The sequence below is a fragment of the Pseudophryne corroboree genome, chromosome 2, assembly GCF_028390025.1.
Source record: "Pseudophryne corroboree isolate aPseCor3 chromosome 2, aPseCor3.hap2, whole genome shotgun sequence".
Classification (NCBI taxonomy): Eukaryota; Metazoa; Chordata; class Amphibia; order Anura; family Myobatrachidae; genus Pseudophryne; species Pseudophryne corroboree.
In genome coordinates, this window is record NC_086445.1 from 768,682,057 (window position 1) to 768,708,667 (window position 26,611).

At 47.8% G+C, this 26,611-nt stretch overlaps 1 protein-coding gene across 1 annotated transcript in view; it reads right to left on the bottom strand.

Moving 5' to 3' along the window:
• Positions 1–26,611, bottom strand: part of LOC135047954 (arylsulfatase D-like) — a 140,424-nt gene that overhangs the window by 3,178 nt on the left and 110,635 nt on the right. Inside the window, exon 10 of the mRNA XM_063955488.1 lies at positions 3,322–3,443. Coding sequence (XP_063811558.1) covers positions 3,322–3,443 — 122 coding nt within the window. The remainder of the gene's footprint in view (positions 1–3,321; positions 3,444–26,611) is intronic.

Consider the following 26,611-nt stretch of genomic DNA (forward strand, 5'->3'; position numbering starts at 1 on the left):
AGACGCGCATAGCACATACCGCTCCATTATCTTCAATGGTGGGAACTTTGCGGTCAGCGGTGAGGTTACTTGCGGTCAGCCGCTGACCGCGAGTGACCTCACCGCTGACCGCAAAGTTCCCACCATTGAAGATAATGGAGTGGCTGTGCGATGTGCCGTCTGACAGCTCAGACGCACACAGCCAATCAGGAGAGTGCCACGACGTGGCGCTCCCTGATTGGCTGAAGGGACCCTCTGTGACAGGAGTCACGGTGGGTCCCGGCATTCAGGGAAAGGGGTCCCATGTGTAAACATGGGACCCCTTTCAGTGCGTGGTCCGGGTAATGCTGTTTGTTTTTTTGCCAAGTACGTGGATTACAAAACAGAAGAGGACAGATCTACACTGGATTTTGGTGAGTATAATTTTATTTTCAGGTACTACTTGGAGAAGTGGACCGAACCTCGTGTCAACATAGGTAAGTATGTGTGTGTCGGTATGCATGTATGCAAGTTTTACTTTCACGGTGTCTGTGTACTATTTTTATTTGGGTATTTTTTTGCAGTAGAACTACAGGTACCAGCTGGCCCGTTTTTCCCCTGAATGCTGGTACTTGTGGTTCTCCAAGTACCAGCTTGCGAGGGAGGCTTGCTGGGACTTGTAGTTCTGCTACAAAAAACAATACTCTTTTATTTGACACAACGCTATCAGCCCCCCATCCGCAGCCCTTGGATGGGGGGGACAGCCTCGGGCTTCACCCCTGGCCCTTGGGTGGCTGGAGGGGGAGACCCCTTGATTTAAGGGGTCCCCACTCCTCCAGGGTATCCCGGCCAGGGGTGACTAGTTGGGGATTTAATGCCACGGCCGCAGGGACCAGTATAAAAGTGTCACCTGGCTGTGGCATTATCTCTCCAGCTAGTGGAGCCCGGTGCTGGTGTTAAAAATACGGGGGACCCCTACGCTTTTTGTCCCCCGTATTTTTACAACCAGGACCTGCTCAAAGAGCCCGAGGCTGGTTATGCTTAGGAGGGGGGACCCCACGCATTTTTTTTCATGATTTTTAACCCATTCCCACCCCTTCCCACTAAAAAACATGCTCTGATCTCTATATTATTTTAGTCAGTAAAAAAAAAATATATTCTTAAAAAAAAAATATAAATAATACTTGTGGCTCCTAATAGACAAACCAAGTAGATAATCCCTTCTAATATAAATAGATATGCTATTAGCAACAAAAAACACACAAAAAAAAACATGTTTTACATTTTTTTTTATTAGATTTCGCCAGCAAAATGAGGCGGACTGAAATTGACGAAATGACTGTCGAAAAGCACTGTTGTCAAATCGACATTCTTCAATTGAATATACTTTTGTCGAAAAGCTGCATTGTTACCATTGCAGACATGTCGAATTTAACAACTGTCGAATTTCAAAAAGTCGAATCTGAAATGTCCGTTTTTTTGTCGAAAAGTACTGTATTGCATTGTCGAAATTTTTTTTGTCGAAAATGCCACATTTTTCGACATTTGCGGCAATTCGACCGCAATTGCATATACCCCATAGTCTGGAGATGCAGAGATTAGTTGAAGTCAGTGGCAGTTTTTGGTGCAGGCCAGCAGGGCGTGCGCCGGGAGCGCTGCGGTCTGAGTGGACGGCTGTAGTCCCCCCACCTGCGTTGGCCGGACCGCGCCTATGAAACGGTGGCTAAATGCCGCCGTTTCGCCCCCTCCCGCCCGTCGATCACCTCTGCCTGTCAATCAGGCAGAGGCGATCGCTGTCCTGCTACGGCCGTCCCGCATGCGCAGACGCACAAAGGTGCCGGCGCATGCGCAGCAGGGACCCGCGTTTGCTCTGCTGCGTGAAAACGCAGCGAGCGAACAGGTCGGAATGACCCCCTTAGATAATACTCATATCCACTTGTCCAAATACTGAAAAAAACACAAAGGATGCAGCATCGACTTTCTCTCATTATACATGTTTGTGTAGGGCAGGCATTCCCAACCACAGTCCTTAAGGCATACTAACAGTGCAGGTTTTAGTGATTACACCCACTCTGTGGAATGCCCTCACACGCACAATAAGACTCGCCTCTAGTCTCCAAACCTTTAAACGCTCCCTGAAAACTCACCTCTTCAGACAAGCCTATCAAATTCCAGACCCGCCCACATAACCTTCAGTGCTTCCCTGTCTAATTACATCCTCTCTGTACAGTATACATAACATCACATATCTTGTCTTTCTTTACTCTCACACCCTCCTGACACTTGCCCAACATTGCGGGGTGATCATATCATACAACCCATTAAGAACCTAGTGATCTGGTGGACCATTATGCAATAGGTAGCATCTATCCTTGTGTATCAATGCCTATTTCCCTATAGATTGTAAGCTTGCGAGCAGGGCCTTCCTACCTCTATGTCTGTCTGTTTTTACCCAGTTTTGTTCTATTACTGTTGTTCCAATTGTAAAGCGCAACGGAATATGCTTTGCTATATAAGAAACTGTTAATAAATAAATAAATAATAATAATAGTGATATCCAGGCTTCAGCACAGGTGACTTAATTAGTAACTCAGTTATTTTGATTTAACCATCTGTGCTGCAGCCTGGATATCACTAAAACCTGCACTGTTGGTGTGCCTTGAGGACCGTGGTTGGTAATGCCTGGTGTGGGCATGGGTCTTAAACCTATGGCCCTCCAGCTGCTTTGGAACTACACATCCCAGCATGTCCTGCCTCATTTTTAGCATGCCTTAATAGCAAAACTGTGGCAGGGCATGCCGGCATGTATAGGTGGAGGGCTGGAGGGCCGCAGGTTGAAGACCCATGGTGTAGGATGTAATTCTGTGGCCGTTTATGTCATCTCTCAGCAGCTATGAGTGGAGACGGACACTTACCCTAGTCACCACTCTTGCCATGTCATTGGTAGCAGTGGAAAACCAGGCCACTTGTATACCTAAGCTCCGCCCTGCTCAGATGATGCCGGATCCTTCACTTCAGCTGCTGCTGTTACACATAGATCGGTACAGAGGATCTGCTGGATACTGCTCTAACAGCCAAGGTAAGAAGTCCCAAAACGCATACGACATCATCTGGTTGTCCGTGCTGCACGGTCAGTCAGATGATATCGTATTAGGCGCTGTGCAGTACAATGAAGGAAGGAACGAGGAGCCGAAGGGAATTCGGCCCGACCATTGCAACGTTTGGCTGTCGTCCTTATGTGTACCTGGTCTAACTTAGGGAAGAGGAATCAAAACCTTATTTTAGAAGCTCATTTCTGATTTCAACAAATGTGCAACTATTATTTATTTAATGTTCAGAGCAAAAATGAAACCATTTACTTACTTTCCCTTTGGTGCCAGCGCACTGCATGTAAATGATTTCCACAGTAGTGAAAAAGAAACTCATGCTCTGAGTGAGATGTCTTCTTTGTAAGAAGAGGCATTAGGTTGTGGCCATCAATAATTCTAATTAAATGAAAACAAATATAAAAATAAGTTAAAATATTTGCTTTATATTATACAATTACATTTTTCTTCATTTAATAACTGATTATCTGGTTTTCAACAATTTAAAAAAAGAAAACAAAGTGCAATAAGACTTGGTTAAACATTTTAACACGATCACAGTAATATATTGGAGGCAAGGGTGCGAGTAAAGGCCCATACACACTTGCCGATAAAATGAGTAACGTCGCTCATTTTCTCCCTCCCTGAGCGACGTCGCTCATTTTATCGGCAAGTGTGTATGCCGCCAGTGACGACCGATGCGTGGCCCTGCAGGTCGGCAACGATCGTCGCTGTCGGCAGTGCATGCATGCATGATCTGGACTGTCGTCCAGGACCTGCATGCACGCGGAGGCGTGACGTCACTGAGCGATATGAGAGGTCATATCGCTCAGTGTGTACAGTCGGCCGCCGACCGGCCGGCCCAGGAGGGGAAACATTAGACGACGACGCTCATACAGCGACATCGTCTAATGTGTACGGACCTTAAGAATGATATTGCCCTTCCGGTGGGAGGGCCATCCAGTATGGCTGCTTTTTAGAATGGCTCTCTCCGGCACATGTGGAATCCCTAGCCACCCTGATTGTAATCTCCATCTGGAGTCTTACAGGGGCACTTATAGCACTCTCCGTCACTTGTGTTGTTCAGAGATATCCTTTTTGTGCTGGACTATATTTAATTTCCCCGGAGTTCGGCCATCTATTGCGAAGGCCTGTATGACCGCCAATGCCTCGTTTGGCACGAACAGCAATAGAACCATGTGGGTCCTCCTCAAAGGCGCTCCCCTGCACTGAACCCTGCTCCCAGGATACAATTTACTCACTGGCTCCCGGTCCGAATCCAGTGCAGCGGGGGCAGCGCTCAAGTCAACCTCCCTAACGCCGGCGGGACTTTGCAACGTGACTGGGTGCTGGATCCTGCCTGTCTCATTTCGGAGTGCCGCAGCTGACAGCCCAGAGTTTCTCCTCGCTGGCCACTGTGATCCTCGAACTCCCGATGCCTCCTGGGTTGTGGCTGGCCTGCGGTCTGCCTTGGTGGTTGTACATTCCCCCTCCCATCTCTGCGGACGCTTGGCAGGCCCGTGGTTTGCTGCTCATCTGGCGGCTGTGGCTACACTGCCCCGTCTCCAGTGGTGCGCTGACAGACAGCCACTTCCGACTTCCACCAGCTGAATTCCTCCTGTGCCCGCAGCTGTGGCACTGCGCTGAGCCCTGTTCGTGCTCCTACTCCAGGTTGCCATTCCTCCACTGGTTGTGGGATCAACTCTGAATGACCGCCATTGGGCCTAATTCAGAGTTGATCGCAGCAGCAAATTTGTTAGCAGTTGGGCAAAACCATGTGCACTGCAGGTGGGGCAGATATAACATGTGCAGAGAGAGTTAGATTTGGGTGGGGTGTGTTCAAACTGAAATCTAAATTGCAGTATAAAAATAAAGCAGCCAGTATTTACCCTGCACAGAAACAAAATAATCCACCCAAATCTAACGCTCTCTGCAAATGTTATATCTGCCCCACCTGCAGTGCACATGGTTTTGCCCAACGGCTAACAAATTTGCTGCTGCGATCAACTCTGAATTACCCCCATTGTGCGGTGGTGTTCCCTTCAGCTGATAACCCCTGTGGTGATCATCGGATGTATGCTCTGCCCTGCTGCTGCCGTACGCTGCAGACGGTGACCAGCCTTGTGGGATAGCTACAGAGCCACCTATTCCCGAGTGCTGCTCCTCTGGGGTTACTGTGATGAGCCCTGGAGAACATGGAAGCTACTGCTGGTTCTCCTCCCTAGTACTAATTTTCTATGTAGCACCCAAACTATCCCTCTATTAAGGCCCCTTTACATATTCTCTCCTATCTTCCCTCACTTGGCTCCCTTCCCTCCTCGTGTGCTCTCCCTACCCTTCCTCCCTCCAGCCCCTCCTTACCAACCCTGCTCATTGTCCCAGTTCTTTCACTTTCCCTTTCTCTTTTTTCTTACACACTAATGGGTCTATTCATGTAAGACTGCATAGGATAGAGTGAATATAAGCACCCTGTTTGTTTATGTAACTAAGCTAGATAGATCTGGTTTTTGTGTTGATATTAGTTGATAGGTCACTGACGTTTGTCAATCAAATAAGTTAGCAAATGAGAAGGGTTTAGGTAGGCGGGTTATATTAGTTTATTTAAGTGAGGGCTGAGGTAATCTAATTCCGCTTGCCATTTTGTGATCCCAGGGATGGTAAAGTATTCTGGTATCACTCTGTGGGGCTATTAGTATTCTTTATATAATTTAGGCTTGGAATTTTATTCTCTGTTTTAATTTTAATATACATAAAGGGTACATTAGCTGCTGTTTTGTTATTTAATTACATTATTTAATTATATTAATTTTGTAAAGTTTCCTGCTTATTGTTTGCGCTGGGCATTAGCTTGCAGCATTCTAAGTGCAGCCTAACAGGATTTTGATATGCATCGTCCCCGCAGCGGCGCCCTCCCCCCCCATCCCCGCCGTTTGGTTGAGGTGGCTAAGCCTCTCTATGCGGCCGCTGCCTCTCCAGCGGTGAGGGGAGCGCGGCGGTACTCTGTGAGGGTAGCTGGTCACGCGGTCTCCGGCTCCCGCTCGGCGCTGCCTGAAGCGGCTTTGAGCGGTCACCCGCCTCCCTCTCCCTCTCCTTCAGTGCTGCGGGCCTGGCTGTCGGGCGCAACGGCCAGCCCTGCTAGCACATTCCGCCGGCATTAATTTAATATAAGCAGCGGGTCCGGTGCATCGGCCCCCGCTGCAGATAGCCCCGCCCCGTCGCCATTTCAGCAGGCGCAGCAGCCATTATCCCCCCTCCCACAGCTTTAGGAGCTGGGGGGGGGAGGGGGAGCTCGGCTGCAAGGGGCAGTAGTGTAATAGCAGAGCTCCAAGGGAGAGGCAGTGTATTAGCCTCTCCCATAGCAGGAGCTGTAGATATAAATGTGAGTGAGGTAGGGATGATAGGGGATAATTATAATTCTCCAGGGCCTGCAGTGGCAGGTTCACATTTGACAGGGGGATTACTTAGGATCCCCTCCCCCTCCTTCCTCTAAATTTTTATCCCAGGCAGGTGTGGGCTTTCAGCCCCCGAGCGTGTCATGGTCCCCATATTTCAGCCGGGGGGCTCAACAGGGTGTAATGCATTTGCCTTTGGCCGGGCAGCAGCACTTGTTTAGCCCTCATTTAGGTCAGTTTCTTCATTTATGTCCGTGGTATCAGTCATATACTAGTGATGAGCGGGTTCGGTTTTACACGGTTTTACTCGGTTCTCAAAACAGAACCTTATGGGCTATCCAAAACACGTGACATCCGTGAGCCAATAAGATGCCGTTTTGAGAACCGAGTAAAACCGAGTGAAACCGAACCCGCTCATCACTATCATATACTGTACCTCAATTTATGCAATTTTCAGCCCCTCTCCCCCCCCCGCAGGCAAGCAATCAATATGCACATAGGTTGCAGCCTGCGTCTAATAAATTAATGGGCGCTCATCGGTTAGGGATGCCACCCTTGCTACAATTTCCTACAACGGCCAGACCTCCGTCACCACAGCAGTCAGAGGAGAATATTACACGCGTGCAATCTCATGTACGCGCGCCATCGGTGGTAACTGGCGGGTTTAGAAGGGCCGGTCAGGCAGGAAGTAACGCTGTTTCGTTGAGTCCGCAGGTTTTGACTTATAGTGCAGCTTCGTTGGACACGTCTCGTCGCACAACGAGGGACAAGAAGTCGCAGGAGAAACGGGCGCGGGTCCTTCTACATCTGGAACTGGTGAGAAAAATGTAGTAGTTTAGTTTAGCGCAATTCTTTCTCATTCTGACGAATCATCTGATACGTCTAGTTCGCTGGAGAATCCGCGTAAATTTATGCGGACATTTGTTCAGCACCTTAGAGGGAAACGTAAAAGTTCAAAGGGAGGGCGTAGCGTAGCGATGCAGCTTGGCTCCTGATGCAACTGGGGATAAAGTACATTGCGCGAATACAGCAATACTAAGAGGAGTTAGGTCTAAGGTTAGGAAAATGATAAAGAAAGGCCGATTTGTAGACATATTTGCGATTACGCATGATGCTAAAAAAGCGGTAGATACAGCAAAGGCTGGTGGGCCTGCTGCTGAGGAAGCAAGAAGGAGTTATCCTAACTGGCTTGCGGGAATGTATATATTTGTGGCCTGCTATATGGGGTCTCGTCCGTCAGAATTTATGAATGTTCTGAAGTATTTTCATCTGATACATAATATGTATCCGACGGTGAGGCGCAATGTATGGAGGCAGTATGACGAGTTATTTAGGTTTAATAACGTGCAATGTAATAAAGGAACATTGTGTCGATATAGGCACGTCTGTATGCTGTGTGATGGAAATCACCCGGCAAAGGACTGCAACAGATCAGTCAGCGGGTAGAGGTGAACAGAGAACCGTCCCAAAATGAGGCAGAGCCACCAGTGATTTTAGAAGTTTTAGAACGGTGGTCGGGCCGCTATATCATCTTTAGGGAAGAGGTGGCAATTTTATTACAAGGTTTTAAATTCAGTTTCAATCTACCTGTAGTTAGGCCAGTTATAGTTTTAGCTAGAAGAAACCTAAAATCAGCTAGAGATTTTCCAGAGATCGTAAGAGTGAAGATTGCAGCGGAAGTTGCTTTAGGGCGTATGTGTGGCCTTTGCGAAAGTCCACCTCTGGCTGAGTTTTGCGTTTTCACCATTGGGTGTAGTTCCAAAGAATGAGCTGGGAAAGTTTAGGATTATTCAGCACCTTTCCTACACGGAAGGGGGCTCAATAAATGAGGCTCTTGACCCTACTTTGTGTAGCGTTAAATATCAGTCTTTTTTGAGCAAGCTGTGGCTAGGTTTAAAGGTTTCGGTTCGGGTGCGCTGTTAGCGAAGGTAGATGTAGAATTAGCTTTTAGACTGTTGCCGCTGCATCCTGATTCGTTTAAGATATAGGTTTCAAGTTGGATGGTAAATTCTTTATAGATAGTGTTTGCCTATGGGTTGTTCAGTTTTGTGTTCTTATTTTGAATGTTTTAGTTCATTTCTGCAAGGCACCGGTCAGTTGGGAGTCGCCCATTATTTGGATGATTTCTTGTTGGCAGGTCCTGCGGGTAGATCAGTATGCCAGGAATTACTTTTTTCGGTTCAGGCACTTTTTTCAGTTATGGGAGTACCGATAGCTAAAGATAAAACGGAGGGTCCGCTGGCCCGTCTGTCTTATATGAGCATAGAAATCGATACTGAGGCAGGCCTTTGTTGATTACCAGCGGAAAAAGTAAATCGTTTAAGGAGTTTGTTAAAAAAAAATAATTATTTCAGTTAAGAAGATGACGTTGAAGCAAGTACAGTCACTACTTGGTTTATTGAATTTTTCATGCAGGGTCATTCCGATGGGTAGGATTCTTAGTCATAGGTCGGAAAGAGCCACAGCAGGGATTAGGAAATCTCACCATTTTATTCGGATTTCACTAGATTTGAAAGGAGATTGTAAGGTTTGGTGGAAATTTTTGAGTGAGCTCAATGCTGTACGCGTTTGGGTGCACGAAAAAGTGAGCAATTGTGAGCTGCAATTTTCACGGATGCATCAGGGTCGGTAGGTGTCGGCGCGTATTTTGAAGGAGAATGGGTGCCGAAGCTTGGTCTGAAGAGCGGTGCACAAGGAAGCTTACTGATAGTATGCTTTTGCTTGAGCTTTTTCCAATTATTGTTGCGGTTGAGATATGGGGCTTAGGAGTCAGAGGATTTTATTCTGGTGTGATAATTTAGGGGTGGTTCAAGCGATCAATAATCAAAAAATCTTCGTGTTTGCATGCTTTGAAGTTATTAAGGCATTTGACCTTTAGGTGTTTGCAGTTGAATATAGATTGAATGCTAGGCATGTCCCGGGCGTTGAGAGTGAGATAGCAGATGCTTTGTTTCGTTTTCAAGGGGATAGATTTAGAGCATTAGCCTCAGTGGCTAAAGTAGAAGGTTTATCATTGGCCTGATTTTGTATGGCAGATCATCAATCCAGTATGAAAGCTTTAGCATTGAAAGCATTGGCCCTGGGAACTTTGAGATCGTATTCCACAGCTTGGAATGATGGGCAGGCGTACTTGAATTCTGGAGTAAGTACGATGCTATTTTGGAATTTGTATGGTTATGGCAGGAGAGGGGGCGTTCTAAAGCAGCTATGTCGGGTGCCTTAGCAGAAATTTCATATTTTCGCGTTTGGAAGGGTTGTCAGATCCAACTAAATCTTTTATTTTATCAAAGGCTTTGAGGGGTTGGGCTAAGGAGCAAGCAGGTGTAAGTGATGCGCGTAGACCAATCGACATCGAGTTATTGAAGGATTTAATTATCGCTGTTTTTGGTATTGCATTAGGGGAATTTGAGGTGGCCCCCTTTTTAGTTTAGCTTTTTTCGGAGCTTTAAGATTAGGTGGGTTAGTGGGAAAAAGCAAAAAATTCAGTAGATTCAGGTATATCAGCTATATAAAATACACCTTTCCAAAACGGATCAACTAGGGAGAGGTAAATGGATTTTTGTTCCTATGCATACGGAGCCGAGCATTTGCCCAGTAGGACTAGCAGAGGCTTATGGCCGGAGTCGTCCGAAAGGGGGAGAACGGTGGTTGGTTCAGGAGGATCTGAATCCTTTATCTAAATTTAAATTTACAAGTGTTTTCAATAAATGTTCTGATAGCTTTGGACCTTCCGCGGGAGAGTTATGGGACCCATTCTTTTAGAATAGGTGCAGCGACTTGCGCGGCATCGACAGGTTCTTCCAGCGAAGATATTAAAAGGTTAGGGTGGTGGAAGTCGGATGCTTATAAGGGATATATTAGGAGCAATAAGTTCCATTAAGAATACGCATCCTGCGAGTTTGTTGTTTGGGAATCCCAGGGCCATAAGCCACCCGCCTTTAAAGGGGGATTGGAGTTCTTTTCACCTTTTTCCTCACAACATTTTTGAGGTTTGGTGTTGTTCACCTCCATCTGGGTCGCCTAAACAACTAAGTTCTTACCCCTCCCTCTTTTTCCTCTGGTATTTCGTTAAATATTAAATAATATTGATTGCAATTTTCTTTGTTGGCTTTTTTTTTTTTCTACAGGTTTTTTGTCATTATCAAGCCGGGTGTGGATTGTAGGTCATTCATATGTTTATTGGGCCAGTAGGCATAAGATGTCCAAGTTGTTTCCTTTTGAAGTGAAGTGGATAGGTTTAAGGGGAATGAGATGGAGTAACCTATTGAGTGTGCTCTGGGACCTTGAAGAAAAGTGGGGTGCCCCTGATTGTTTGTTGATTCATTTGGGAGGTAATTATTTCGGTACTTGTAAAGGTATAGAACTTATTAACGCCATAAAAAGGGATTTTCAGATAATCACGGAACATGGGCCTTTGGTTAAGGTGATATGGTCTGAAGTAGTACCGCGTAGATACTGGAGGGGCACCCAAGGGGGAGTGGCTTTAGATAAAGTAAGGAGGAAACTCAATGCCGCAACCTCCAGATATGTCATTATTTTAGGAGGAAAAGTTGTTAAACATCCAGATTTGCGTTACGAGAAGGAAGATTTTTATAGGTTGGATGGAGTGCATTTATCTGAGAGCGGTTTGGAGTTATCTGTCACAGCCATATTGAGGTGTTTAAAGGAGGTTTTAGGTTGGTGGCGGTTTTCGTAGTCTAGAGCCTCCGAATTTGGCGGAAAGCAGTGCTATTCGGCGGCTTAATTTAGCACAGCAGAGCTTGGCTAGCATTTCCCCTTTGAGAAAAGGCGAGTCGGTCACTACCTCAGGGGAGGACCAGGTCACCATCTTATGGAGGGACCAGCACTGTGCTAATTAAGGGGAGATGGTTCTACCCAGGACGGATTGCGCAAGGGGCGGAAACTCCGCCCCATTTGTTTAAAGATTAAAGTTTTAAGCCATGGCCGAGTTGACACTGCTTTTTTGCCACCGGTGAATAATATTTTCAATTCTGATTCGAATTTAATAAATCTGGCTGTGACCTCCAATTTTTCCAATTTATACAGTTGTCTGTGTCATTATTTCTAGGTTTATTGGTTCTAGTTTGTGTAATAAATAAAACATATGGGTGACTTATGTTTTGGCTTTACTAATCACCAAACATCGCATTCTTATGACAGTGTTTTTTTCACATACTTACCGCAATTCATTAAGGCTGGCATGGGTCCCGATGCGATCCGTTATCTTGATCTCTCACGATGCCGCCTTCCCTGGTGTTACCGCGGAATGTTGGAACAGTTCGTCCCGCGCATGCGTACTTCGATCCTGTGCTTGAATTTCCAGGCTTCTGTGCATGCGCCAGCATCCTCCTCCTCCGTGTTGTTCTGAAATCAGCTGTGGCGGTAGGAGCGGTGCAAGGGGCAGCGGGCAGTAAGGAGGAGGTGACCCGACATATGTATATGTTGCGTCACCTCAGCGGCGGAGTGGCTGGGGACAAGTGGGCAGTCAGGGAAACTGTGGCAGCGGGCAGTCATGATGAGGAGACCCGGCATATGCCTTGGGCTCCTCTGATTGGCTGCTGTCACAGAAGGGGGCGGGCAAAAGGCATGAGACAGGCGTCTTCACTCCACTTCTCCTGTAACAAGCCTCCCTACGCCATCCTGATATGGCAAAGGGGTTCTACAAAGTGAAACAGAAAGCGGAACTTTCCGTTCCTACATGAATTGCACTCACCATACAAAAGTATGGTGATGCGATTCAGGCACAGAGAGGGGGTGCTGCTGAAGAAGTCAGAGACTTCTCCACGGTTACCCGCTCTGTGAATTGCACTAGGCAGAGAAAAGACCTGTTTAACGCAAACCAGGGCTTTTCTCGGCTACATGAATAGACCCCTTTGTGACATTGGACACACTGTGCACAGATCACTGTGACTCCCATACATAACTAACCGATCCACACTTCTGTGGGAAGAGCATAGTGATCACTGGATTGTGAACTGCTAATGTACCAGTACTTGGGGGTCTATTCATGTAGAAAACGAAAACATAATTGCTACTTATCACTATACATCGCATCTCTTCGATGCGATGTATAGCTGTGATAAGTAGCAATTCATGTATACTCACCCTTCCGACGATGCGCTGCGGTGTCTGGGGCTCCTGCGGTGAGGTCTTATCCAGCGGTCCCTCCCTGCGATGCGCGGAGTCCAGCGGCGGGTCCCTTTGCGCATGCGCAGCTTGATGACCTCCCGGCAGGCCGCAGTGGTTGCTGGGAGGTCGGGGGGCGGAGCCAGCACGAGGTGCCGAGCAGCGATCAGGGAAGCATTGAGATTCCCTGACGTCTCCGCACTACAGTTCAGGTTACGCCGTCCTCAGATGGCGAACCTGAACTCCATGGAGAAGCGGAAAGCAGAGCTTTCCGCACCTTCATGAATTGCACTCACCATACAAAGGTCAGAGACTTCTCCACGGTAACCGGCTCTGTGAATTGCGGTAAGCAGAGAAAAGCCCTGTTTAACGCAAAACAGGGCTTTTCACTGCTGCATGAATAGACCCCTTAGTGTGATTTTTGAACCCTCTCTCCAGAAAGTGTTCCATAAGTTTCAAGGATTGTTTCTCCTATCCATCCATTAAGGCTCACTGAGCAGGGCTGAAGTGGGTGTCGTACAACTACCTGCAAGTAATGAGGGTGGTTGGTAGAGATGAGCGGGTTCGGTTTCTTTGAATCCGAACCCGCACGAACTTCACTTTTTTTTTCACGGGTCCGAGCGACTCGGATCTTCCCGCCTTGCTCGGTTAACCCGAGCGCGCCCGAACGTCATCATGACGCTGTCGGATTCTCGCGAGACTCGGATTCTATATAAGGAGCCGCGCGTCGCCGCCATTTTCACACGTGCATTGAGATTGATAGGGAGAGGACGTGGCTGGCGTCCTCTCCATTTAGATTAGATTTAGAAGAGAGAGAGAGAGAGATTGCTGTGATACTGTAGATTAGAAGAGAGTGCAGACAGAGTTTAGTGACTGACGACCACAGTGACCAGTGACCACCAGAGACAGTGCAGTTGTTTGTTTTATTTAATATATCCGTTCTCTGCCTGAAAAAAACGATACACAGTCACACAGTGACTCAGTCTGTGTGCACTGCTCAGCCCAGTGTGCTGCACATCAATGTATTGTATATAAAGCTTATAATTGTGGGGGAGACTGGGGAGCACTGCAGGTTGTTATAGCAGGAGCCAGGAGTACATGATAAATAATATTATATTAAAATTAAACAGTGCACACTTTTGCTGCAGGAGTGCCACTGCCAGTGTGACTAGTGGTGACCAGTGCCTGACCACCAGTATATTAGTAGTATTGTATACTATCTCTTTATCAACCAGTCTATATTAGCAGCAGACACAGTACAGTGCGGTAGTTCACGGCTGTGGCTACCTCTGTGTCGGCACTCGGCAGGCAGTCCGTCCATCCATAATTGTATTATAATATATACCACCTAACCGTGGTTTTTTTTTCATTCTTTATACCGTCGTCATACTAGTTGTTACGAGTATACTACTATCTCTTTATCAACCAGTGTACAGTGCGGTAGTTCACGGCTGTGGCTACCTCTGTGTCGGCACTCGGCAGGCAGTCCGTCCAACCATAATTGTATTATATACCACCTAACCGTGGTTTTTTTTTCATTCTTTATACCGTCGTCATACTAGTTGTTACGAGTATACTACTATCTCTTTATCAACCAGTGTACAGTGCGGTAGTTCACGGCTGTGGCTACCTCTGTGTCGGCACTCGGCAGGCAGTCCGTCCAACCATAATTGTATTATAATATATACCACCTAACCGTGGTTTTTTTTTCATTCTTTATACCGTCGTCATACTAGTTGTTACGAGTATACTACTATCTCTTTATCAACCAGTGTACAGTGCGGTAGTTCACGGCTGTGGCTACCTCTGTGTCAGCACTCGGCAGGCAGTCCGTCCATCCATAATTGTATTATAATATATACCACCTAACCGTGGTTTTTTTTTCATTCTTTATACCGTCGTCATACTAGTTGTTACGAGTATACTACTATCTCTTTATCAACCAGTGTACAGTGCGGTAGTTCACGGCTGTGGCTACCTCTGTGTCGGCACTCGGCAGGCAGTCCGTCCAACCATAATTGTATTATAATATATACCACCTAACCGTGGTTTTTTTTTCATTCTTTATACCGTCGTCATACTAGTTGTTACGAGTATACTACTATCTCTTTATCAACCAGTGTACAGTGCGGTAGTTCACGGCTGTGGCTACCTCTGTGTCGGCACTCGGCAGGCAGTCCGTCCATCCATAATTGTATTATATACCACCTAACCGTGGTTTTTTTATACCACCTAACCGTGGCAGTCCGTCCATAATTGTATACTAGTATCCAATCCATCCATCTCCATTGTTTACCTGAGGTGCCTTTTAGTTCTGCCTATAAAATATGGAGAACAAAAAAGTTGAGGTTCCAAAATTAGGGAAAGATCAAGATCCACTTCCACCTCGTGCTGAAGCTGCTGCCACTAGTCATGGCCGAGACGATGAAATGCCAGCAACGTCGTCTGCCAAGGCCGATGCCCAATGTCATAGTACAGAGCATGTCAAATCCAAAACACCAAATATCAGAAAAAAAAGGACTCCAAAACCTAAAATAAAATTGTCGGAGGAGAAGCGTAAACTTGCCAATATGCCATTTACCACACGGAGTGGCAAGGAACGGCTGAGGCCCTGGCCTATGTTCATGGCTAGTGGTTCAGCTTCACATGAGGATGGAAGCACTCAGCCTCTCGCTAGAAAACTGAAAAGACTCAAGCTGGCAAAAGCACCGCAAAGAACTGTGCGTTCTTTGAAATCCCAAATCCACAAGGAGAGTCCAATTGTGTCGGTTGCGATGCCTGACCTTCCCAACACTGGACGTGAAGAGCATGCGCCTTCCACCATTTGCACGCCCCCTGCAAGTGCTGGAAGGAGCACCCGCAGTCCAGTTCCTGATAGTCAGATTGAAGATGTCAGTGTTGAAGTACACCAGGATGAGGAGGATATGGGTGTTGCTGGCGCTGGGGAGGAAATTGACCAGGAGGATTCTGATGGTGAGGTGGTTTGTTTAAGTCAGGCACCCGGGGAGACACCTGTTGTCCGTGGGAGGAATATGGCCGTTGACATGCCAGGTGAAAATACCAAAAAAATCAGCTCTTCGGTGTGGAGGTATTTCACCAGAAATGCGGACAACAGGTGTCAAGCCGTGTGTTCCCTTTGTCAAGCTGTAATAAGTAGGGGTAAGGACGTTAACCACCTCGGAACATCCTCCCTTATACGTCACCTGCAGCGCATTCATAATAAGTCAGTGACAAGTTCAAAAACTTTGGGTGACAGCGGAAGCAGTCCACTGACCAGTAAATCCCTTCCTCTTGTAACCAAGCTCACGCAAACCACCCCACCAACTCCCTCAGTGTCAATTTCCTCCTTCCCCAGGAATGCCAATAGTCCTGCAGGCCATGTCACTGGCAAGTCTGACGAGTCCTCTCCTGCCTGGGATTCCTCCGATGCATCCTTGCGTGTAACGCCTACTGCTGCTGGCGCTGCTGTTGTTGCCGCTGGGAGTCGATGGTCATCCCAGAGGGGAAGTCGTAAGCCCACTTGTACTACTTCCAGTAAGCAATTGACTGTTCAACAGTCCTTTGCGAGGAAGATGAAATATCACAGCAGTCATCCTACTGCAAAGCGGATAACTGAGGCCTTGGCATCCTGGGTGGTGAGAAACGTGGTTCCGGTATCCATCATTACTGCAGAGCCAACTAGAGACTTGTTGGAGGTACTGTGTCCCCGGTACCAAATACCATCTAGGTTCCATTTCTCTAGGCAGGCGATACCGAAAATGTACACAGACCTCAGAAAAAGAGTCACCAGTGTCCTAAAAAATGCAGCTGTACCCAATGTCCACTTAACCACGGACATGTGGACAAGTGGAGCAGGGCAGGGTCAGGACTATATGACTGTGACAGCCCACTGGGTAGATGTATGGACTCCCGCCGCAAGAACAGCAGCGGCGGCACCAGTAGCAGCATCTCGCAAACGCCAACTCTTTCCTAGGCAGGCTACGCTTTGTATCACCGCTTTCCAGAATACGCACACAGCTGAAAACCTCTTACGGCAACTGAGGAAGATCATCGCGGAATGGCTTACCCCAATTGGACTCTCCTGTGGATTTGTGGCATCGGACAACGCCAGCAATATTGTGTGTGCATTAAATCTGGGCCAATTCCAGCACGTCCCATGTTTTGCACATACCTTGAATTTGGTGGTGCAGAATTTTTTAAAAAACGACAGGGGCGTGCAAGAGATGCTGTCGGTGGCCAGAAGAATTGCGGGACACTTTCGGCGTACAGGCACCACGTACAGAAAACTGGAGCACCACCAAAAACTACTGAACCTGCCCTGCCATCATCTGAAGCAAGAAGTGGTAACGAGGTGGAATTCAACCCTCTATATGCTTCAGAGGTTGGAGGAGCAGCAAAAGGCCATTCAAGCCTATACAATTGAGCACGATATAGTAGGTGGAATGCACCTGTCTCAAGTGCAGTGGAGAATGATTTCAACGTTGTGCAAGGTTCTGATGCCCTTTGAACTTGCCACACGTGAAGTCAGTTCAGACACTGCCAGCCTGAGTCAGGTCATTCCCCTCATCAGGCTTTTGCAGAAGAAGCTGGAGGCATTGAAGGAGGAGCTAACACGGAGCGATTCCGCTAGGCATGTGGGACTTGTGGATGCAGCCCTTAATTCGCTTAACAAGGATTCACGGGTGGTCAATCTGTTGAAATCAGAGCACTACATTTTGGCCACCGTGCTCGATCCTAGATTTAAAGCCTACCTTGGATCTCTCTTTCCGGCAGACACAGGTCTGCTGGGGTTGAAAGACCTGCTGGTGACAAAATTGTCAAGTCAAGCGGAACGCGACCTGTCAACATCTCCTCCTTCACATTCTCCCGCAACTGGGGGTGCGAGGAAAAGGCTCAGAATTCCGAGCCCACCCGCTGGCGGTGATGCAGGGCAGTCTGGAGCGACTGCTGATGCTGACATCTGGTCCGGACTGAAGGACCTGACAACGATTACGGACATGTCGTCTACTGTCACTGCATATGATTCTCTCAACATTGATAGAATGGTGGAGGATTATATGAGTGACCGCATCCAAGTAGGCACGTCACACAGTCCGTACTTATACTGGCAGGAAAAAGAGGCAATTTGGAGGCCCTTGCACAAACTGGCTTTATTCTACCTAAGTTGCCCTCCCACAAGTGTGTACTCCGAAAGAGTGTTTAGTGCCGCCGCTCACCTTGTCAGCAATCGGCGTACGAGGTTACATCCAGAAAATGTGGAGAAGATGATGTTCATTAAAATGAATTATAATCAATTCCTCCGCGGAGACATTGACCAGCAGCAATTGCCTCCACAAAGTACACAGGGAGCTGAGATGGTGGATTCCAGTGGGGACGAATTGATAATCTGTGAGGAGGGGGATGTACACGGTGATATATCGGAGGGTGAAGATGAGGTGGACATCTTGCCTCTGTAGAGCCAGTTTGTGCAAGGAGAGATTAATTGCTTCTTTTTTGGGGTGGGTCCAAACCAACCCGTCATATCAGTCACAGTCGTGTGGCAGACCCTGTCACTGAAATGATGGGTTGGTTAAAGTGTGCATGTCCTGTTTTGTTTATACAACATAAGGGTGGGTGGGAGGGCCTAAGGATAATTCCATCTTGCACCTCTTTTTTCTTTTCTTTTTCTTTGCATCATGTGCTGATTGGGGAGGGTTTTTTGGAAGGGACATCCTGCGTGACACTGCAGTGCCACTCCTAGATGGGCCCGGTGTTTGTGTCGGCCACTAGGGTCACTAATCTTACTCACACAGCTACCTCATTGCGCCTCTTTTTTTCTTTGCGTCATGTGCTGTTTGGGGAGGGTTTTTTGGAAGGGACATCCTGCGTGACACTGCAGTGCCACTCCTAGATGTGCCCGGTGTTTGTGTCGGCCACTAGGGTCGCTAATCTTACTCACACAGCTACCTCATTGCGCCTCTTTTTTTCTTTGCGTCATGTGCTGTTTGGGGAGGGTTTTTTGGAAGGGACATCCTGCGTGACACTGCAGTGCCACTCCTAGATGTGCCCGGTGTTTGTGTCGGCCACTAGGGTCACTAATCTTACTCACACAGTCAGCTACCTCATTGCGCCTCTTTTTTTCTTTGCGTCATGTGCTGTTTGGGGAGGGTTTTTTGGAAGGGCCATCCTGCGTGACACTGCAGTGCCACTCCTAGATGGGCCCGGTGTTTGTGTCGGCCACTAGGGTCGCTAATCTTACTCACACAGCTACCTCATTGCGCCTCTTTTTTTCTTTGCGTCATGTGCTGTTTGGGGAGGGTTTATTGGAAGGGACATCCTGCGTGACACTGCAGTGCCACTCCTAGATGGGCCCGGTGTTTGTGTCGGCCACTAGGGTCGCTTATCTTACTCACACAGCGACCTCGGTGCAAATTTTAGGACTAAAAATAATATTGTGAGGTGTGAGGTATTCAGAATAGACTGAAAATGAGTGTAAATTATGGTTTTTGAGGTTAATAATACTTTGGGATCAAAATGACCCCCAAATTCTATGATTTAAGCTGTTTTTTAGTGTTTTTGGAAAAAAACACCCGAATCCAAAACACACCCGAATCCGACAAAAATAATTCGGTGAGGTTTTGCCAAAACGCGTTCGAACCCAAAACACGGCCGCGGAACCGAACCCAAAACCAAAACACAAAACCCGAAAAATTTCAGGCGCTCATCTCTAGTGGTTGGCTCAATAAGTGTTGTTGAGTACTTGATTTAATTGCACTGGTTAGCATTACTGTGATTTAATAATCTAACTGATCTACAACTGTGTATCTGATAGTCACTGCTAATAATGACCTCCATCCTCATATCTTTAGCATGATACCCACCGCTAGCTATTACTGTTATTCTGATCTCCCTTGTTACTGCATGTACTGTTGAACGGGGTGGCAGTCCTCCCCGCCCCCACATCCCACACCCCTCTAGATACTTTGGCAGCATATTCCTCTTGCTACTAGAGATGTGCGATGGGCACTGTTCGTGTTTTGGCTTTGGATCTGGATGATTTTTGGAGAAAAAAAAAAAAGGATTTTAAATACCTACTGGTAAAACCTTTTCTCGTAGCCCATAAGGGATATTGGGGACAGAATTAGTACGATGGGGTATAGACAGGTCCAAAGGAGCCAGTGCACTTTTAATTTCTTCAACTGGGTGTGCTTGCTCCTCCCCTCTAGGCCTCCTCCTACAGGTCAGTTATATGTAAAACAGTGCCCGAAGGAGAATGGAATACTTGAGAGAAAGAACATAACAACAATAATGGTGTTGAGAATTATACACCAGCACACCAAAACAAAACCAAGCCAGCAACATCTGCAACAACTGCAACAGCTGAACGGGTACCACCGAACAGAGAAACCTGCAGAAAGTAACCGCACAGAAGCGGGCACCCAATATCCCTTATGGACTATGAGAAAAGGATTTTAACGGTAGGTATTTAAAATCCTATTTTCTCTAGCATCCATAAGGGATATTGGGGACAGAATTAGTACGATGGGGATGTCCCAAAGCTTCTAGAATGGGCGGGAACGTGTGGAGACTGCTGCAGCACCGCCTGCCCAAACTGGGTATCCTTTTTGGCCAGGGTATCAAATTTGTAGAACTTCACAAAGGTGTTCTTCCCTGGCCAGGTAGCAGCTCGGCATAGTTGCAAGGCCGAGGCTCCACAGGCAACCATCCAGGAAGACCCCACAGATCTCGTAGAGTGGGCTTTCAGAGTCTTAGGAACAGGTAAGGCTGCTGACACATAGGCCTGTTGGATAGTAAGCCTAATCTAATGAGCAATGGACTGCTTTGAAGCAGGACAACCCTTCTGCGCATCATAGAGCATGAATAAAGAATCAGTCTTCCTGACCCGAGCTGTGCGTTTGACATAGAACTTCAAAGCGCGCACCACATCCAAAGACTCCAGAGGAGCCGAAGCATCAGAAAAAGACAGAACCACAATACTGTAGGTTGATTCAGATGAAAAGTGGAGACAACCTTCGGCAGGAACTGCTGTCTAGTCCAGAGCTCTGCTCTGTCCTCGTAAAAGACCAAGTAGGGACTTTTACACAATAAGACCCCCAATTCTGAGACACGTCTAGCAGAAGCCAGGGCCAACAACATCACTGTCTTCCATGTGAGGTACTTGTCTTCTACAGTCATCAGAAGCTCGAACCAGGAGGACTGTATAAATTGCAACACTACATCCAAAGCCCAGGGTGCCGTAGGCGGCACAAAGGGAGGTTGTATGTGGAGCACCCCTTGTAAGAAGGTCTGAACTTCTGGCAACACAGCCAATTTCTTCAGAAAGAAAATTGAAATAGCTGAAACCTGGACCTTAACGGAACCCAGACATAAACCTTTATCGACACCAGCCTGCAGGAAACATAGGAAATGTCCCAAGTGAAACTCAGCAGGCAGATATGTGCGTTCCTCGCACCAAGAGATGTATCTCCTCCAGATATGATAATGTTTTGACGTCACAGGTTTTCTGGCTTGCACCATAGTGGCAATGACCTTTTTGGAAAACCCTTTGTGAGTTAGGATATTCCGCTCAACTTCCATGCCGTCAATCAAAGCTGCTTTCATAACGGCAGAGGCCAAGGGTCTTCCACGGACATGTCCAGAAGAGCTGCGTACCACGCCCTTCGGGGCCAATCCGGCGCAATCAGGATTGCTTGGACTGTGTGATGTCTGATCCGTTGGAGCACCCTTGAGATCAAAGGGATCAGAGGAAATAGGTAGACCAGCCGGTAAGGCCAAGGTGACGTCAGTGCATCCACTGCACTCGCCGGAGGGTCTCTGGTTCACGAGCAGTAGCGGCAAAGCTTCTTGTTGAGGCAAGACACCATCATGTCGATCTGCGGGTATCCCCACTTGTCAACAATCTGTTGAAACACCTGAGGATGTAATCCCCACTCCCCCGGGTGGAGGTCGTGGCGATTCAGGAAGTCCGCTTCCCAGTTGTCCACACCCGGAATGAAAATTGTGGACAGTGCTCTTGCATTTCTTTCTGCCGAGAGAAGAATTTTTGACACTTCTTGCATACAGACCTTGCTTTTTGTCCCTCCTTGCCGATTGATGTATGCCACTGCCGTGGCGTTGTCCGACTGAACCTGGATCGCCCGATCCCTGAGCAGGGGGGAGGCCTGAAGCAGTGCATTGTATATCGCCCGAAGTTCCAGAATGTTGATCGGGAGCAGGGCCTCTTGGCCAGACCACCTGCCCTGGAACTGCGCCCCCTGGGTGACAGCTCTCCATCCTCTCAGACTCGCATCCGTAGTGAGGAGGGTCCAATCCCGAATCCCGAAACGTTGACCTTCCAGCAGGTTGGAAGACTGCAGCCATCACAGGAGCAAAATCCTGGACTGGGGTGACAGCTGAATCAGTTGGTGCATCTGGAGATGTGAACCGGACCACTTGTTCAGGATGTCAAATTGGAAAGGTCTGGCATGGAACCCGCCGAACTGCATCACCTCGTACGAAGCCACCATTTTTCCCAACAACTTTATGTAAAGATGAATGGAAACTCGAGCAGGACGGAGAACCATGCAAACCATCTCTTGGAGTGTTCTCACCTTGTCCTCTGGGAGAAACACTCCTTGAGCTACAGTATCCAGTATCATTCCCAGAAACAGTACCTGTTGAGATGGTTCCAGTTGAGATTCCTGAAGATTGAGGATCCACCCATCTTGAGACAGAAGTTGGATAGTGCAGTCTATATGAAGCAATAGAAGCTCGCCGGAACTTGGTTTTATCAGGAGATCATCCAGGTAAGGTACAATGTTGACCCCCTGGGCTCTGAGCTGGAACATCATTTCCGCCATCACCTTTGTGAATACCCTCAGAGCTGTAGACAGGCCGAAGGACAATCGTTCAGCAGGGTGAACAGTAGATAGACCTGATGAGGAGTCCAAATCGGGATATGCAGGTAGGCGTCCTTGATATCCAGGGGCACAAGGAATTCTTGTTCCAGGCCCGCGATCACCTCTCTCAAAGATTCCATCTTGAATTTGAAAAACTTCAGGTAAGGATTCAAGGACTTCAGATTTAAAATGGGTCTCACAGACCCGTCTGGTTTTGGCACTACAAACAGACTGGAGTAGTAACCTTGTCCTTGTTGTATCAGGGGAATTGGAACAATGACCTGGGACTGGACCAACTTATCGATGGCCAGTAGTAACATGCATATTTTACAAAGCTGGCCTGATTTGAAAAATCGTTGGGGAGGAGCACTGTCGAACTCCAGCTTGTAACCCTGAGAGATAAGGTTCCTTACCCAAGCATCTTGGCAGGAACCATCCCAGATGTGACTTAAGTGACATAAACGAGCCCCCGACCGCCAATGCCTCGTTTGGCACGAACAGCAATAGAACCATGTGGGTCCTCCTCAAAGGCGCTCCCCTGCACTGAACCCTGCTCCCAGGATACAATTTACTCACTGGCTCCCGGTCCGAATCCAGTGCAGCCCTCAAGTCATGCTCCCTAACGCCGGCGGGACTTCGCAACGTGACTGGGTGCTGGATCCTGCCTGTCTCATTTCGGAGTGCCGCAGCTGACAGCCCGGAGTCTCTCCTCACTGGCCACTGTGATCCTCGAACTCCCGATGCCTCCTGGGTTGTGGCTGGCCTGCGGTCTGCCTTGGTGGTTGTACGTCCCCCCTCCCATCTCTGCGGACGCTTGGCAGGCCCGTGGTTTGCTGCTCATCTGGCGGCTGTGGCTACACTGCCCCGTCTCCAGTGGTGCGCTGACAGACAGCCACTTCCGACTTTCTCCAGCTGAATTCCTCCTCAGCTGTGGCACTGCGCTGAGCCCTGTTCGTGCTCCTACTCCAGGGTGCCATTCCTCCATTGGTTGTGGGATCAACTCGGAATGACCACCATTGGGCCTAATTCAGAGTTGATCGCAGCAGCAAATTTGTTAGCAGTTGGGCAAAACCATGTGCACTGCAGGTTGGGCAGATATAACATGTGCAGAGAGAGTTAGATTTGGGTGGGGTGTGTTCAAACTGAAATCTAAATTGCAGTATAAAAATAAAGCAGCCAGTATTTACCCTGCACAGAGACAAAATAATCCACCCAAATCTAACGCTCTCTGCAAATGTTATATCTGCCCCACCTGCAGTGCACATGGTTTTGCCCAACTGCTAACAAATTTGCTGCTGCGATCAACTCTGAATTACCCCCATTGTGCGGTGGTGTTCCCTTCAGCTGATAACCCCTGTGGTGATCATCGGATGTATGCTCTGCCCTGCTGCTGCCGTACGCTGCAGACGGTGACCAGCCTTGTGGGATAGCTACAGAGCCACCTATTCCCGAGTGCTGCTCCTCTGGGGTTACTGTGATGAGCCCTGGAGAACATGGAAGCTACTGCTGGTTCTCCTCCCTAGTACTAATTTTCTATGTAGCACCCAAACTATCCCTCTATTAAGGCCCCTTTACATATTCTCTCCTATCTTCCCTCACTTGGCTCCCTTCCCTCCTCGTGTGCTCTCCCTACCCTTCCTCCAGCCCCTCCTTACCAACCCTGCTCATTGTCCCAGTTCTTTCACTTTCCCTTTCTCTTTTTTCTTACACACTAAGGGGTCTATTCATGTAAGAATGTAATGTTTTGGCTTTACTAATCACCAAACATCACATTCTTATAACAGTGTTTTTTTCACATACTTACCGCAATTCATTAAGGCTGGCATGGGTCCCGATGCGATCCGTTATCTTGATCTCTCACGATGCCACCTTCCCTGGTGTTACCGCGGAATGTTGGAACAGTTCGTCCCGCGCATGCGTACTTTGATCCTGTGCTTGAATTTCCAGGCTTCTGTGCATGCGCCAGCATCCTCCTCCTCCGTGTTGTTCTGAAATCAGCTGTGGCGGTAGGAGCGGTGCAAGGGGCAGCGGGCAGTAAGGAGGAGGTGACCCGACACATGTACATGTTGCGTCACCTCAGCGGCGGAGTGGCTGGGGACAAGTGGGCAGTCAGGGAAACTGTGGCAGCGGGCAGTCATGATGAGGAGACCCGGCATATGCCTTGGGCTCCTCTGATTGGCTGCTGTCACAGAAGGGGGCGGGCAAAAGGCAGGAGACAGGCGTCTTCACTCCACTTCTCCTGTAACAAGCCTCCCTACGCCATCCTGATATGGCAAAGGGGTTCTGCAAAGTGAAACAGAAAGCGGAACTTTCCGTTCCTACATGAATTGCACTCCCCATACAAAAGTATGGTGATGCGATTCAGGCACAGAGAGGGGGTGCTGCTGGAGAAGTCAGAGACTTCTCCACGGTAACCCGTTCTGTGAATTGCACTAGGCAGAGAAAAGCCCTGTTTAACGCAAACCAGGGCTTTTCTCGGCTACATGAATAGACCCCTTTGTGACATTGGACAAACTGTGCACAGATCACTGTGACTCCCATACATAACTAACCGATCCACACTTCTGTGGTAAGAGCATAGTGATCACGGGATTGTGAACTGCTAATGCACCAGTACTTAGTGTGATTTTTGAACCCTCTCTCCAGAAAGTGTTCCATAATATCAAGGATTGTTTCTCCTATCCATCCATTAAGGCTCACTGAGCAGGGCTGAAGTGGGTGTCGTACAACTACCTGCAAGTAATGAGGGTGGTTGGCTCAATAAGTGTTGTTGAGTACTTGATTTAATTGCACTGGTTAGCATTACTGTGATTTAATAATCAAACTGATCTACAACTGTGTATCTGATAGTCACTGCTAATAATGACCTCCATCCTCATATCTTTAGCATGATACCCACCGCTAGCTATTACTGCTATTCTGATCTCCCTTGCTACTGCATGTACTGGTGAACGGGGTGGCAGTCCTCCCCGCCCCCACACCCCACACCCCTCTAGATACTTTGGCAGCATATTCCTCTTGCTACTAGAGATGTGCGATGGGCACTGTTTGTGTTTTTGCTTTGGATCTGGATGATTTTTGGAGAAAAAAAAAGGATTTTAAATACCTACTGGTAAAACCTTTTCTCGTAGTCCATAAGGGATATTGGGGACAGAATTAGTACGATGGGGTATAGACAGGTCCAAAGGAGCCAGTGCACTTTAAATTTCTTCAACTGGGTGTGCTTGCTCATCCCCTCTAGGCCTCCTCCTACAGGTCAGTTATATGTAAAACAGTGCCCGAAGGAGAATGGCATACTTGAGAGAAAGAACATAACAACAATAATGGTGTTGAGAATTATACACCGGCACACCAAACCAAAACCAGGCCAGCAACGTCTGCAACAACTGCAACAGCTGAACAGGTAACACCGAACAGAGAAACCTGCAGAAAGTAACCGCACAGAAGCGGGCACCCAATATCCCTTATGGACAACGAGAAAAGGATTTACTGGTAGGTATTTAAAATCCTATTTTCTCTAGCATCCATAAGGGATATTGGGGACAGAATTAGTATGATGGGGATGTCCCAAAGCTTCCAGAATGGGCGGGAACGTGTGGAGACTGCTGCAGCACCGCCTGCCCGAACTGGGTATCTTTTTTGGCCAGGGTATCAAATTTGTAGAACTTCACAAAGGTGTTCTTCCCTGGCAAGGTAGCAGCTCGGCATAGTTGCAAGGCCGAGGCTCCACAGGCAACCACTCAGGAAGACCCCACAGATCTCGTAGAGTGGGCTTTCAGAGTCTTAGGAACAGGTAAGGCTGCTGACACATAGGCCTGTTGGATAGTAAGCCTAATCCAATGAGCAATGGACTGCTTTGAAGCAGGACAACCCTTCTGCGCATCATAGAGCATGAATAAAGAATCAGTCTTCCTGACCCGAGCTGTGCGTTTGACATAGATCTTCAAAGCGCGCACCACATCCAAAGACTCCAGAGGAGCCGAAGCATCAGAAAAAGACGGAACCACAATACTGTAGGTTGATTCAGATGAAAAGTGGAGACAACCTTCGGCAGGAACTGCTGTCTAGTCCAGAGCTCTGCTCTGTCCTCATAAAAGACCAAGTAGGGACTTTTACACAATAAGGCCCCCAATTCTGAGACACATCTAGCAGAAGCCAGGGCCAACAACAT